The 15,446-nt window shown below is 46.4% G+C and overlaps 1 protein-coding gene across 1 annotated transcript; it reads right to left on the reverse strand.

Annotated features, from left to right (window-relative positions):
• Window positions 1-387: 387 nt before the first annotated feature.
• Window positions 388-747, reverse strand: LOC137333948 (aggrecan core protein-like). Its single transcript, XM_067998299.1, has one exon. The coding sequence runs from the start codon at window positions 745-747 to the stop codon at window positions 388-390; it is 360 nt and encodes a 119-aa protein (XP_067854400.1).
• Between the last annotated feature and the right edge of the window lie 14,699 nt (window positions 748-15,446).

Consider the following 15,446-nt stretch of genomic DNA (forward strand, 5'->3'; position numbering starts at 1 on the left):
GAACGGCGTGTAATAAGGGAACGGTGTGTAATAAGGGAACGATGTGTAATAAGGGAATGGCGTGTAATAAGGGAACGGTGTGTAATAAGGGAACGGCTTGTAATAAGGGAACGGTGTGTAATAAGGGAACGGCATGTCATGAGGGAACGACGTGTAATAAGGGAACGGCGTGTAATAAGGGAACGGCGTGTAATAAGGGAACGGCGTGTAATAAGGGAACGGCATGTCATGAGGGAACGACGTGTAATAAGGGAACGGCGTGTAATAAGGGAACGGCGTGTAATAAGGGAACGGCGTGTAATAAGGGAACGGTGTGTAATAAGGGAACGGTGTGTAATAAGGGAACGGCGTGTAATAAGGGAACGGCGTGTAATAAGGGAACGGTGTTTAATAAGGGAACGGCGTGTAATAAGGGAACGGCGTGTAATAAGGGAACGGTGTGTAATAAGGCAACGGTGTGTAATAAGGGAACGGCATGTCATGAGGGAACGGCATGTCATGAGGGAACGGCGTGTAATAAGGGAACGGCGTGTAATAAGGGAACGGCGTGTAATAAGGGAACGGCGTGTAATAAGGGAACGGCGTGTAATAAGGGAACGGTGTGTAATAAGGGAACGGCGTGTAATAAGGGAACGGCATGTCATGAGGGAACGGCGTGTAATAAGGGAACGGCGTGTAATAAGGGAACGGCGTGTAATAAGGGAATGGCGTGTAATAAGGGAACGGCGTGTAATAAGGGAACGGCATGTCATGAGGGAACGGCGTGTAATAAGGGAACGGCGTGTAATAAGGGAACGACGTGTAATAAGGGAATGTTTGTACCACATCTTACCTGCCAGTGAACTGGATGGCCAATCCCTCGGCACTGCTGCTGAATGTGGCAGGTCAACTCTACTCCTTATCAACACTTTGTGATCTCACTTCTGGTCGTGATGAAGCAGAGGAGGAGGAAGGAGAGCCTGTACTCGCAGACCTGGCAGCACTGCATTCCCCACCCTCCCATTCCACTCTATTACTCCCAAGCTCCAACAGTGTGCAGCAGGTCACAGAATCATAGAATGAGACAGCACCGAAGCAGGCCATTCGCCTGTGCGGGCTCTTTGAACGAGCTATCCAATTAGTCCCACTCCCCTGCTCTTTCCCCATAGCCCTGTAATTTTCCCCTTCAATTTTCCCCTTATCCAATTCCATTTTGAAAGTTATTGTTGAATCTGCTTCCACCGCCCTTTCAGGCAGTGAATTCCAGATCAGAACAACTCACTGCATAAAAAAAATTCTCTTCATCTCCTTTCTGGCTTTTTTTGCCAGTTATCTTAAATCTGTGTCCTCTGGTTACTGACCCTCCTGCCACTGGAAACAGCTTCTCCTTATTTACTCTATCAAAACCCTTCATGATTTTGAACACCTCTATCAAATCTCCCCTTAACCTTCTCTGCTCTAAGGAGAACAATCCCAGCTTCTCCAGTCTCTCCACATAACTGAAGTCCCTCATCCCTGGAACCATTCTAGTAAATCTCCTCTGCACCCTCTCTAAGGCCTTGGCACATCAATTGGTGGAGTCCACTACCAACATCTGATGCACCCTGATCAATGGCTTCTCAGCACCATGGTCCACCCTGGAGTGTTTCTCTGCTCCAGAGACATCTGCAAAGAGGGCCCAGTGACCAAGGCCTCAGGGCAGCCTGTGTCTGCCAAACTGATGCCACAGAGGCCTGGGACACCAGGTTGGAGTCTATCCTTCAAGCAATTGGGGTTGGAATGCAATCAAGTATCTCATGAGGCCTCACTGATCTGATGGGCAACATTTGGCCTACTTTCAGAGGCCATGCAGAGCCAGTGGCCAGTGTTATGAGCTGAGATGATGCCCCATCAAATGCCTGGCAGAGAGGAGGCAGATCTGGGCAGACGAGACACAGCCTGCAGCAGGTCCTCCTGGGATGTGGCTTCCCTGAGTCAGGGGCAACCTCAGTCCCAAGTGGCTCCTCCAGACACACAGCAAGCAGCCGCCTCACATCCTGCTGCCACTCAGGTATCGCCAAGGAGCAGCACTGGGTTAGGGTCAAGAGGTCAAACATCACATTGCTGTGGATGTTGATATTGGCCCCAATTTTAACTCTGGGCGGGTGGGTAGCTCCAGAAATGAATCCCAGACTATTTTAACTGGCGGGCCTCATTTAAATCCCGCTGGCCAATTTCCCACCCATTCGGGGTGAGACGTTAGTGGGAAATGGTGTTTGAGCCAGCAGGAAAGCTGCTGGTCATGTGGTGCAGCGTAACTGAACAACATGGCGAAGAGGAGGCCATACTCCCAGCATGCACTGCTACACTACTCGCCAGCCAGAGCAATCATGGCTCGGGTTGTCTACTCTAATTGAACATATTCCTGGAGTTTTAATCATATGACCTCCAGCCTCCATCTGCTCCACCCCTACATTCCTGCCATTGGCCGCCTGGCATGTCCAACCTCTGTTGTTTCATATTTGATTGCAAAATTAACTTGTCCTTTGAAAGAGTTAGCCTGTTGCCTGAATTCATGTGTGTACAGTAATCATTGAATCACACAGCACAGGAAGAGGCCATTCGGGCCCTTGTGCCTGTGCTGACTCTTTGAAACAGCTATCCAAATACTCCCCTGCTCTTTCCCCAAAGCCCTGCAAATTTTTCCTGTTCAATTATTTATCCAATTCCCTTTTGAAAGTTATTATTGAATCTGCTTCCACCGCCCTTTCAGGCAGTGAATTCCAGATCAGAACAACTCACTGCTTAAAGAAAAAAATTCTCCTTATCTCACCAACATCACTAAAAAAGATTATCTGGCCATTATCTCATTGCTGATTTGTGGGATCTTGCTGTGCGCAAATTGGCTGCCGCGTTTTTCTATATTACAACAACGACTACACTTCAAAAGAAGTTAATTGGCTGTAAAGCACTTTGGGAGCTCCAGAAGTCGTGAAAGGCGGTATATCAATTTTTTTCTATTTCTAGGTTGTTCCTAATTAACTTTCGGTAGCTGTGTTAGATTACAAATTGAGGCGGACAGCAACACGCGATGGTTACAAGAAAGAAAATGCTGAGTTATTTTGAGCAGTTATCACCGGCAGATAGATCATTATGTCCACAGAAAGTGTCCGTAATTGATGGTATGGAGCCCTATAGGATTTCGAATAAAGAATTTAGCGGAGACATGTCAGTTTGGCCAATTACGTACCTGGTCGTGGTGAACTACCTTGTCTTCTTTCCGAATCCAGCGTACACAATGGAGGAGATGCAAGGTGACAAGGGCCTCACGGATCATCACCAATTCATCTCAGGGTGGGTGAGAGATGTAACGGTGGCCTATCCCAAAGAAAATATCGCTGTGATTGCAGGACGAGCAAGTCGTTCGATTTATTCTGTGTTGTAGGACCTCTTTAAACCTCAGTAGTGTTCAAATTATTGCACGTGGGAATGGGATCTTTCTTTATACATTTGTCTTTTCTTTACAGGTCTTTCATTCACAGAGTTTAAGTCAGGCTCCCACAGGACCGTAGCTCATCACAGAGAAAAAGGCACTATTCTAATCACCAACTCTGAATGCAAGGCCGGCGGAGGCAGAACTTGGACATGTGTCTGCCTTGTTCTTTAGGGTAGAAGCAGCTGTCCAACTTTGAGAGAGCAGGACAGTAACACAGGAGAAGGCATATTGGTTGTTGCCAACTCCTGAGAAAGGGGTTACATATTCTCCAGTTGTTGACATTGATTTCAATTCTGCCAGAAGTAAAAAGACGTTTGATGCTGCAGTGAAAGCTAGGCAGAGCCCAGGTGTAACTTTGTTTACCAACTGTTGGACTATAACCTGGTGTTGTAAGATTCCTTCCATTTTACCAATAGTACCTCACCAGTTGCACAGAGAAAACGGCAAACTCACAATAATCCCACCACCAAATGATGTAGATATTGTAAGATTTTTTGAGCATCGTAGTCAGACTGGAACAAAGATTATTGTCAGCACAATGGGACCATACAATGCAGATATTGTATCTACACGTGTGCAGCCTCATTTCCCCGGGACATTGACGGAACTCAGGAACGAGAAGTTTATCAAAATGGGATGTAATGAACTTCGCAATGAGCGTCAGAACATTCAGATCTCAATCACACAAGGAGAAGCTGACACTGTAGAGCAGTGGGACTATGATATAGTGGTAATATCAGAGACCAGGCTCAAAGGGGAGGTTTGGGTACTTAATATTCTGGGCTACAATGTATTCAGGAAAGATAGGGAAGGAAAGAAAGGAGGGGTGGGGGACGGTAGTATTGATCAAAGAAACTATTATAATAATGGAAAGGGATGATATAGTTGAGGGGTCAAAGACAGAATCTATTTGATTAGAATTAAGGAACAATAGAGGAGCTATTACACTACTGGGTGTATACTATAGGTTACCAAATAGTGGGTAGGAGATAGAGGAGAAAGTTTGCAGGCAAATTACAGAAAGATGCAAGAACTATAGGGTATTGATAATGGGGACTTCAATCATCCCAATATAGACTGAGACACTAACAGTGTAAAGAGCAAAGAGGGGGGGCAGGGGGAAGAATTCCTGAAATGTGTTCAAGAGAACTTTCTGGAACAGTGTGTTTCGAGCCCAATGAGGAAGGAAGCAGTGGGGAAAGTGAAGCATGTTTTAGTGGGGGAGCATTTGGGGAACAGTGATCACATCATTAGGTTTAGAATAGTTATAGAAAAGGAGAAGGAACAATCAGGTGTAAAAATACTTAACTGGCGGAGGGCTAATTCCAGTGAGTTAAAAAGGGATCTTGTCCAGGTGGATTGGAATCAAAAATTGGCAACAAAACAGTAATTGAACAATGGGGGGCCTTCAAGGAGGAGTTGGTTCAGGTACAGAGCAGACAGATCCCCACGGGGGAGAAAGGAAGGGCATCCAAAGCTAGAGCTCCCTGGATAACTAAAGAGATAGAGATTAAAATTAAACAGAAAAGGGAGGCTTATGACAAATGTAAGGTTCATAATACAGTAGAGAACCAGGCTGAACAAAGAAAGTACAGAGGAGATCGAAAAAAGGGAATAAGAGGTGCAAAGAGGGAGTATGAGAATAGATTCGCGGCTAAAAGAGAACCCAAAAGTCTTTTATAAATATATAAATAGTAAAAGGGTAGTCAAAGGAAGGGTGGGACCGATTAGACACAAAAAAGGAAATCTTCTTGGGGAGTCAGAGGGGGTGGCTGAGGTACTAAATGAATACTTCACATTGGTCTTCACCAGAGAAGAGGATGCTGCCATTGTAGCAGTAAAGGAGGAGGTAGTAGTGATATTAGATAGTATAAAAATAGATAAAGAGGAGGGTGGCAGTACTCAAAGTAGAAAAGTCACCCGGTCCAGATGGGATGTATCCTCGGTTACTGAGGGAAGTAAGGGTGGAAATTGCAGAGGCTCTGGCCACAATCTTCCAATCCTCCTTAGATATGGGGATGGTGCCAGAGGACTGGAGGATTGCAAATATTACACCCCTATTCAAAAAAAGGGGAGAGGGATAAACCCAGCATTACAGGCCAGTCAGCCTGACGTCGGTGGTGGGGAAACTTTTAGAGACGATAATCCGGGACAAAATTAATTGTCACTTGGAAAGGTATGGGTTAATAAATGAAAGTCAGCACGGATTTGTTAAAGGAAAATCGTGTTTGACTAACTTGATTGAGTTCTTTGATGAAGTAACGGAGAGTGTTGAGAGTAGTGCAGCTGATGTGTATTTGGATTTTCAAAAGGCATTTGATGAAGTACCACATAATAGACTTGTTAGCAAAATTGAAGCCCATGGGATTAAAGTGACAGTGGCAGTATGGATACAAAATTGGCTAAGGGACAGAAAGCAGAGAGTAGTGGTGAATGTAGTAAACAATGAGGAGGATGGTAACAGATCACAGGAGGACATAGACAGGCTGGTGAAATGGGCAGACACATGGCAGATGAAATTTAATGCAGAGAAGTGTGAAGTGATGCATTTTAGTAGGAAGAACGAGGAGAGGCAATATAAACTAAATGGGACAATTTTAAAGGGGGCGCAGGAAGAGAGGGACCTGGGGGTGTTTGTACACAAATCATTGAAGGCAGCAGGACAAGTTGAGAAGGCTGTTAAAAAAGAATAAGGGATCCTGGCCTTTATTAATAGAGGCACAGAGTACAAAAGCAAGGAAATTATATTAAACCTTTATAAAACACTGGTTAGGCCTCAACTGAAGTATTGTGTTCAATTCTGGGCACCACATTTTAGGAAGGAAGTGAAGGCCTCAGAGAGGGTGCAGAAGAGATTTACTAGAATGAGGGACTTCAGTTATGTGGAGAGACTGGAGAAGCTGGGATTGTTCTCCTTAGAGCAGAGAAGGTTAAGTGGGGTTTTGATGGAGCTGTTCAAAATCAAGAACGGTTTTGCTGGAATAAATAAGGAGAAACTGTTTCCAGTGGTGGAAGGGTCAGTAACCAAAGGACACAGATTTATGGAGATCGGAAAAAGAGCCAGAGGGGAGATGAGGAAACATTTTTTTTAGGCAGCAAGTTGTTATGATCTGGAATTCACTGCCTGAAAGGGCGATGGAGGCAGATTCAATAATAACTTTCAAAAGGGAATTGGATAAATACTTGAAGGGAAAATATTTGCAGGACTATGGGGAAAGAGCAGGGGGATGGGACTAATTGGATAGCTCTTTCAAAGAGCCGGCACAGGCATGTTGGGCTGAATGGCCTCCTCATGTGCTGTACCTATTATGATACTATGACAGGCAGACTCTAGACTTTGGTTTAGATATCGAAGTGGTGGCATAATGGCATCCAGAATGAAGACAGCATGCCATACCAGTGTTAATAAACCGTCACGCAGTTTGATTAAAGCTATATACTACCCACAAACGGTCGAGCTCACCACCAAATCTACTGCTTGTATGACCACGACAAATCTGCTTGAGAAGCTTACACAGACTTTATGGGCTCGATTTTCGCACCCACGACCGGGTGTGTTCCTGGCGGGGGGGGCTCCGAAAATCAGGGATTCCCGGAACGGGTCGGGAGCCCGGCTCCAACCCGCCCACTTCCGGGTTTCCCACAGACGCGCTAACATGCGCGCGCAGCCCCCGCATGTGGGACTCCCGCAGGCAATTAAAGCCGGCGGGGGGCCACTTAAGCTATTTATTTAGGTATTTCAGGTCGTTTACAGACCTGCTTAAGGAGATATTTCAGGAGGGTTGGGATTTTACAAATAACTGGGACTGTTTCCCGTACTGGGGGAAATACTCTCAGTTCAAATGGACGTGTTGCAGCCATCAGCCTGTGGCAGCTGCAAAGGTCCATTTGACAGGTGGTGGGAGGGAGACCCTCACTCATTGCAGGAGGCCACTCTGAACTTTGGACAAAGTTTGGCCTCCACCACCCTTCTCCTAACAATAAAATTCACCAACTTGCACACTTACCCCGGTGTCCAGACACATGTACCTACCTTGCGGACCCCCTCAGAAGTACATCTTCCGGATGGGGGCCACCGTAGCTGCAGTCATGACCTCCTCGGAGGGCGAACAGCATCACCAGCCTCGCCGGCCACGCCGTCCACCTCTGACACGTGGAGCTCCACAACACAGTGCTGTGACACATCCACCTGCACCGCAGGAGGGAGGGCTACCGCAGAGAGAGATGCGTCGCAGAGGGCACTACCCTCGCCACAGGGTCCACAGACCGAGGCTCAGCTTCCTGGACCTCTCTGAGCAGCAGTGCACACGGAGGCTCAGAGTCACTCGACATGTAGTCGTGGACATCTGCAGCCTCCTTCATGCCGAGCTGCTCCCGGCTGGCCCAAGCACCATCTTCTTACCTGTCGCTGCCAAAGTCACCACTGCCCTCAACAACTTCTCCTCCGCATCCTTCCAGGGTGCCACCGGGGACATCGCCGACGTCTCTCAGTCGTCTGCACAAAAGAGCCCTGCAAATACACCTACACCCACTCTGCAGTGACACAATGGGTGGCATCAGGTGTGGGTCTTCATTGTGATCCTCAGGAAAGGGCATTATTGCACAAACCAGACAAGATTCGCAAAGACGTGACAGTAGTGGTGCCAATATAATATGTAATGTGAGTTGGTCAGAAATTAAATATAAGGAAAAACCGTGACAAACCCTCAAACACCCTTGTGCATCCCCTTCATGCTCACGACACGTTTGCCTTACGCTGCCTACTGCACATATGTGATGCATGCCCTGTGGCTGCAGCACAGGTAGTGGTAGGTTGAGTGAGGCTGACCATGAAAGAGATGCATCAGAGGGTGAGTATGAGATAGAGCCATGAGATTGTATGAGGATTGGGTTGAGTGGTAGTGGTGGGATGAGTACTGGTGAGGTGAGTAAGTGCAGGTAAGATGAGGATGAGGTTTGAGTGGGTGTGAGGGGTGATGTGACAGAGTAGTGTTGGCAGTGCAGAAGGAGATGTGGGGTGGGGGCAGTGATGTGGCAGACGGAGTGTAGGGGAAAGAGTAAGTGTACTCACTTTGGCTGACCTACTTAGGTCATTGCAGCGCCTCCTGCACTGTATGCAGGTGGGCGATATGTTGATGGTGCTGGTGACCTCCTCTGCCACCTCGAGCCAGGCCTTCTTGGTGGCAGAGGCAGGCCGCTTCCTCCCGCCTGCCGGGGGGAAGATCTCTGTCCTCCCCCTCCTCCTCACCCCATCCAATGATACCTGGAGTGAGGCATCATTAAACCTGGGAGCAGCCTTCCCCTGGGTTGCTCCATGCTGTAATTTTTCCTATTTCTTGCAGCATCAGTCAGTGGAGGACTGCCCCTTTAAATAGAGCTCCTCCAGCTGACAGACCTTACTGCGCATGCACAGCCCGCCCGACACGCAGATCAGCAGCGGGGAACCCGGAACAAGAGGTAAGTGGATCCAATCAGCCTGCGATTGCGGGCGGAGCAGACTGATTTCACCGGGCACGTTACCCACGCGCCCAATCGCTTCCCCGCCACGAACCCACCGCCCTGGTAATATCGGGCCCTAAGAGTCTGTTTCACAAACATTTCAATGAAGAGGATTCAGGATTGGTACTCAACCCTGAGTTGCCCCACCTTGCTGCATCCCAGATGGTGTTGTATCATGTGATTGTTGAGGGTCTGGTGTACTGGAAATCAAATGGCCATTTGTGTGAAGTACAAGTCTACTGAAGGGCATGCATGGCTTCAGAAAAAATGATGCTCGATCTGAGAGTTTGGACTGTAAACAGCAGTATTACTACCAAGTTCAGACCCAGTTCTTTGTTTGTCAAAGAGAGTTCTGTGACTTTGTTATATGGACAGACAAAAGTGTTCATAGTGAGCACATTCTGTCAGATCATGATTTTATTAATAGCATTTTACAGAAAGCGACAGATTTTTTCTACTGGGTCCTGATGATAGACGTCAGGGCAAAATATTATCCACGTGTGTAATCAGCAAATAATTCAAGAGTTAGGAACATCTGCATTATTTCAAAATGTCACAATCTGTGGCATCTGTACTTCACTCCGTTCTGTAATTGTTTGTAAATTGTTTCAATGTTCAGTTGTGGTGTTGAGTTTTTATTTGTAAACAAACTTAAAAGACTGAATAAATGACATTGAAACTTGATCACACATTAAATGATCAGCATTTAAACATTATCAACTCAACACAACGACTGATGATGATCAATCTGTCAAGTAACAACAGAGATGCAATATTGTCAATCAAAGGAACACCATCACTTTCTTTATTAGAAATGAAGTATATTTTTTTGCCTTATATTGCCTATAACTCTTTCAACATGAATCCTAATCCTATTTTTCTTGTGTCGTTAACGTCATTCACAGATAACTGATTCTTTCCTCTTATAAATGCAGGTACCCTTGATTTGTGCACATGACATCCCAACAGGATCAGTTCGATCAAAGCCTCTGTCAGCCAGAATCACATCTCCAGGTAGAATATTATTTAACAATCCATCATTTTCTGTAAGATGTTTATCACTAATTCTACCACCTCAAGCTTTGGAAACAAAATTATTACCCCCTGCGGAGTAATCCCTATCAAAAATGTACTTGTATCATAGTGCTTGAAATTAGACCATGTCTGTACATGGGTTGCTAAATTTGAAGGCCTATCATTAAAAACCTCAAAACAGTCGATTATAACAGCGACTTTGGTTCCAAACTTTACTCTAAAGACCATTGGCATGGTTTTAATTAGCTCTTCTCTGGTAGGACATCATATCAAAACCTTACATACATGATATCTCTGACTGTTTAAAAGATGTGAGGCACTGTAGCGCTCGAGACACCAGAGCAATAAGCCAAGTCTTGCACACTTAAGTGCATCTAAGTCTCATCATTGTCATTACCAGTTGGTAATGGTCAGGGAGCTTTTAGCAGTTTTGTTAATCAAGGGTTCAAGAAAATTAAACACAGCTAGGAACACCATGAAGTTCAGAAGATCTGTATTAAACTTGACAATATTTTCAACACTTTGAAACAAATCCTCAGATATTGTGCACTTGGATATATTTTCTTTCAACTTTAAGTTCTCCTGAAGGAGGTGATTGATCTCGATCCCATACCACTGATCATACCTCCAGTTAACACTGGGATGCCACATGACCTGGGCCTACTTGGTCCAGTTCTCCATCGTCCTCTATTGACTGGTCCTCCCAGACAGTCAAAAGTGCTGATGCAGTTTCTAGATTCAGCTGCTGCTTCTTTCTTTCCACTTGTCTCTCGTAGTGAGATACAGCATCTGAAGCTCCCTTTGCGCTCGAGCTTTAAGGAAAGCCCCCAGCCTGAGTTAGTCGACTCATAAAGCTTGACATTCTTGCCTGAAAACATTGACAGAAAAAAACAATAAAACAGCAAAAAAAATCAGGGAAAAGAAAAATATAATTTCATCAATTCAAATTACAACGTGATAAAAATTGTTCCCTGCAAGCCTTGCACCTGACCACAGCTAAAATCATAGGTCAGCACTGAAATGAAGGCAATCTTTGAAGTTTAGTAAGCCACCTATGTATCTCCGATTTTATCTGACCTTTCAAAGATTAATCCATCCAGCCTTTATCATTGCTAGGATCCATACTCCAGTCACCAAAGATCGGACCAGTTCTAAAAGTAAAATTGAACAATAACTGAATGCGTACATAAAATTTAACATTGTGAATGGTCTATGGTAAACCACACGTGCTCGTATGTAGCTGTTCAACAAGTCCGGTCCTTAGCTGCAAACATAAAAACACTGATGTTTTTGTATGAATACAGCTTAGAAAGATATTTAACAATGAACTTATCTAATACAATATGGTCTGAACAGACTTGAACATACCGAAGGTTAGACACCTTCTAGTGATTCTCACCAGCCAAATTATTGCCTCTTTTTAGACAATTCCTCGGTTTCAATCCCTTGGTTAGTGATAATAGCAGGAAGACAAAAGAAGGACTTGTCCTTACCTCAGTCCCCTCTATTACTACAGCCTACAAAGGCTCAAAAATTCACCATTTCAAGGTCAATTCAACCAATCACTCGTGCTGTACCTTCGCTCACTCAACATGCTTGTACTCCAACAAGTTATACTCCAATATGGCACATCACCTGATCTGTGGCATGTACTAGAAACACCCTATTTTTCTAAAAAAACAGCATTGGCCCCAAAACCACAAAGATAGGCCGTGCGGTTGATAGTGAGGAGGAAAGCTGTAGACTGCAGGAAGATATCAATGGACTGGTCAGGTGGGCAGAAAAGTGACAAATGGAATTCAATCCGGAGAAGTGTGAGGTAATGCATTTGGGGAGGGCAAACAAGGCAAGGGAATACACAATAAATGGGAGGATACTGAGAGGTGTAGAGGAGCAAAGGGACCTTGGAGTGCATGTCCACAGATCCCTGAAGGTAGCAGGACAAGTAGATAAGGTGGTTAAGAAGGCATATGGGATACTTTCCTTTATTAGCCGAGGCATAGAATATAAGAGCAGGGAGGTTATGCTGGAACTGTATAAAACACTAGTTAGGCCACAGCTTGAGTACTGTGTACAGTTCTGGTCACCACATTACAGGAAAGATGTGATTGCACCAGAGAGGGTACAGAGGAGATTTACGAGGATGTTGCCAGGACTGGAGGATTTTAGCTATGAGGAAAGATTGGATAGGCTGGGGCTGTTTTCTTTGGAACAGAGGATGCTGGGGGGTGAATTAATTGAGGTGAAAAAAAATTATGAGGGACCCAGATAGAGTGGATAGTAAGGACCTATTTCCCTTTGCGGAGGGGTCAATAACCAGGGGGCATAGATTTAAAGTGATTGGTAGAAGGATTAGAGGGGAGCTGAGGAAATTTCTTTTCACCCAGAGGGTGGTGGGGGTCTGGAACTCACTGCCTGAGAGGGTGATAGAGGCAGAAACCCTCAACTCATTTAAAAAATACCTGGATCTGCCCCTGAAGAGCCGTGAGCTGCAGGGCTACGGACCAAATGTGGGAAAGTGGGATTAGGCTGGGTGGTTCGTTTCTCAGCCGGAGCGGACACGATGGGCCGAATGGCCTCCTTCTGTGCTGTAAATTTTCTCTGATTCTGATTCTATGATTCTCTGATTCTATGATTCTCTGATAGCACGTGCCTCTGTGTTACCTGTCGACTGTAACTGAGAGATTCACCCTGACTGTATGAACACTCCAACTGTTTGTCCAGTACAGTGCCACAGCTGGTGTCTTGTGAACCTGGCCTGTCAAAAAGCTTTTAATTAGAAATTAATCTTCAGGCTTCCTTCTATGTCTCCTTCATTCTGGTCCAGATTCTACTCCTGGAAACAATTGCAGAGCTGTGAGGTGCAGACTACAGTGGCCATGTTCTATCTGCGCTCTCTTGTAATTGCTGTGTAATGAGATGATAATGACTCTAACAGACAGTGTTCAGATCAGGTGAGAAGAAAGACCTGCATTAATGAGAAGGCCTCTATCGTTGAGATCTCCGGGGTCTGGCTGGCAGGAGCCTTCAGTCAGATGTACTTGACTCTCGGCTTCTCACCCTTTGGTCATTAACACCTTGCTGCAATCTCCAGTTTCTTGAAAACTGGGGCCTATAAATTCTATGATGCTGCTCTGATTTTAAGTGGGCACTTACTCCTCCAATGTGGCGGTCAGGACCTTGCTGATGCAGTGCAAGAGGATATAGTGGAGAGAATGGGTGAGAGAGCAGGACGGCAGTGAAGGGGGAAGACCAGGAGTTGGTTTACACACTATCAGGGCTCCAATAAAAGGGCAAGGATGGCAGTGAAGGGGCACTAGTGGTTTGGAGTCTTGCCACCCCATGAAGCAGTCTTACTTACACACATACTTTGTTGATAAAGATCCCTCTGTGGTGTTGGATGGGCTGCCAGTTAACAATCACAATCTGAACAAGATCCTCACGACTACTAATGGAAACTCTGCTTTGTTAATATAATAATATTTATACGGAGAATTAATTGAAGTCACTTTTTATCCAGCAGGCTGTCATTTTGAAGATCTTGTTCAAATGCGAGGGATGAGTTTGGTGTGAAAAGCATTCATTATCTCCCAACCTTGGTGGAGGGCAGTCCAGTGAACCTATTAACTCTTTGATTTTATCTCATTAAATGGGTCAAGTTTCTCATTTCACTTTGATTTGTCGCAGTATTCAAAATGGTGCTGAATGATCTTCTGTTGATGAGCAGAGAGGGCCCCTTTCAGCTCGTTCGTGGCCCGTGTTACAATTCCACCGCACTGGTCCCCATCAATCAGCTGGGCTGTCACAAACACCGCAGCAAGAGCAACAGGAGACTGACACAGATCCTACACGCACACAACACACGGGTCCTACACGCACACAACACACGGGTCCTACACGTACACAACACACGGGTCCTACACAGACACAACACACGGGTCCTGCACGTACACAACACACAGATCCTACACGCACACAACACACGGTTCCTACACGCACACAACACACGGGTCCTACACACACACAACACACGGGTCCTACACGCACACAACACACGGGTCCTACACGCACACAACACACGGGTCCTACACGCACACAACACACGGGTCCTACACACACAACACACGGGTACTACACGCACACAACACACGGGTCCTACACGCACACAACACACGGGTCCTACACACACACAACACACGGGTCCTACACGCACACAACACACGGGTCCTACACGCACACAACACACGGGCCCTACACGCACACAACACACTGGTCTTACACACACACAACACACGGGTCCTACACACAAACAACACACAGGTCCTACACACACACAACACACGGGTCCTACATGCACACAACACACAGGTCCTACACGTACACAACACACGGGTCCTACACACACACAACACACAGGTCCTACACGTACACAACACACGGGTCCTACACGCAAACAACACACAGGTCCTACACGTACACAACACACAGGTCCTACACGTACACAACACACGGGTCCTACACGCAAACAACACACGGGTCCTACACGCACACAACACACGGGTCCTACACGCACACAACACACGGGCCCTACACGCACACAACACACAGGTCCTACACGTACACAACACACTGGTCCTACACGCAAACAACACACGGGACCTACACACACACAACACACAGGTCCTACACGTACACAACACACAGGTCCTACACGTACACAACACACGGGTCCTACACGCAAACAACACACGGGACCTACACACACACAACACACGGGTCCTACACACGCACAACACACGGGTCCTACACACAAACAACACACGGGACCTACACACACACAACACACGGGTCCTACACGCACACAACACACAGGTCCTACACACACACAACACACGGGCCCTACACACACACAACACACGGGTCCTACACGCACACAACACACGGATCCTACACACGCACAACACACGGGTCCTACAGGCACACAACACACAGGTCCTACACGTACACAACACACAGGTCCTACACGTACACAACACACGGGTCCTACACACACACAACACTCGGGACCTACACGCACACAACACACGGGTCCTACACACACACAACACACGGGACCTACACGCACACAACACACGGGTCCTACCCACACACAACACACGGGTCCTACACACACACAAAACTCGGGTCCTACACACACACAACACACGGGACCTACACGCACACAACACACGGGTCCTACCCACACACAACACTCGGGTCCTACACGCACACAACACGCGGGTCCTACACACACACAACACACGGGTCCTACACGTACACAACACACGGGTCCTACACGCACACAACACACGGGTCCTACACGCACACAACACACAGATCCTACACACACACAACACTCGGGTCCTACACGCACACAACACACGGGTCCTACACGCACACAACACACAGGTCCTACACA

This window comes from Heptranchias perlo, chromosome 17 (assembly GCF_035084215.1).
Source record: "Heptranchias perlo isolate sHepPer1 chromosome 17, sHepPer1.hap1, whole genome shotgun sequence".
In the NCBI taxonomy this organism is placed as follows: Eukaryota; Metazoa; Chordata; class Chondrichthyes; order Hexanchiformes; family Hexanchidae; genus Heptranchias; species Heptranchias perlo.

Bases quoted from the DNA above. Each gene is read 5' to 3' on its own strand.
- LOC137333948 (XM_067998299.1), bottom strand. From the start codon at position 747: ATGCCGTTCCCTTATTACACGCCGTTCCCTTATTACACGCCATTCCCT.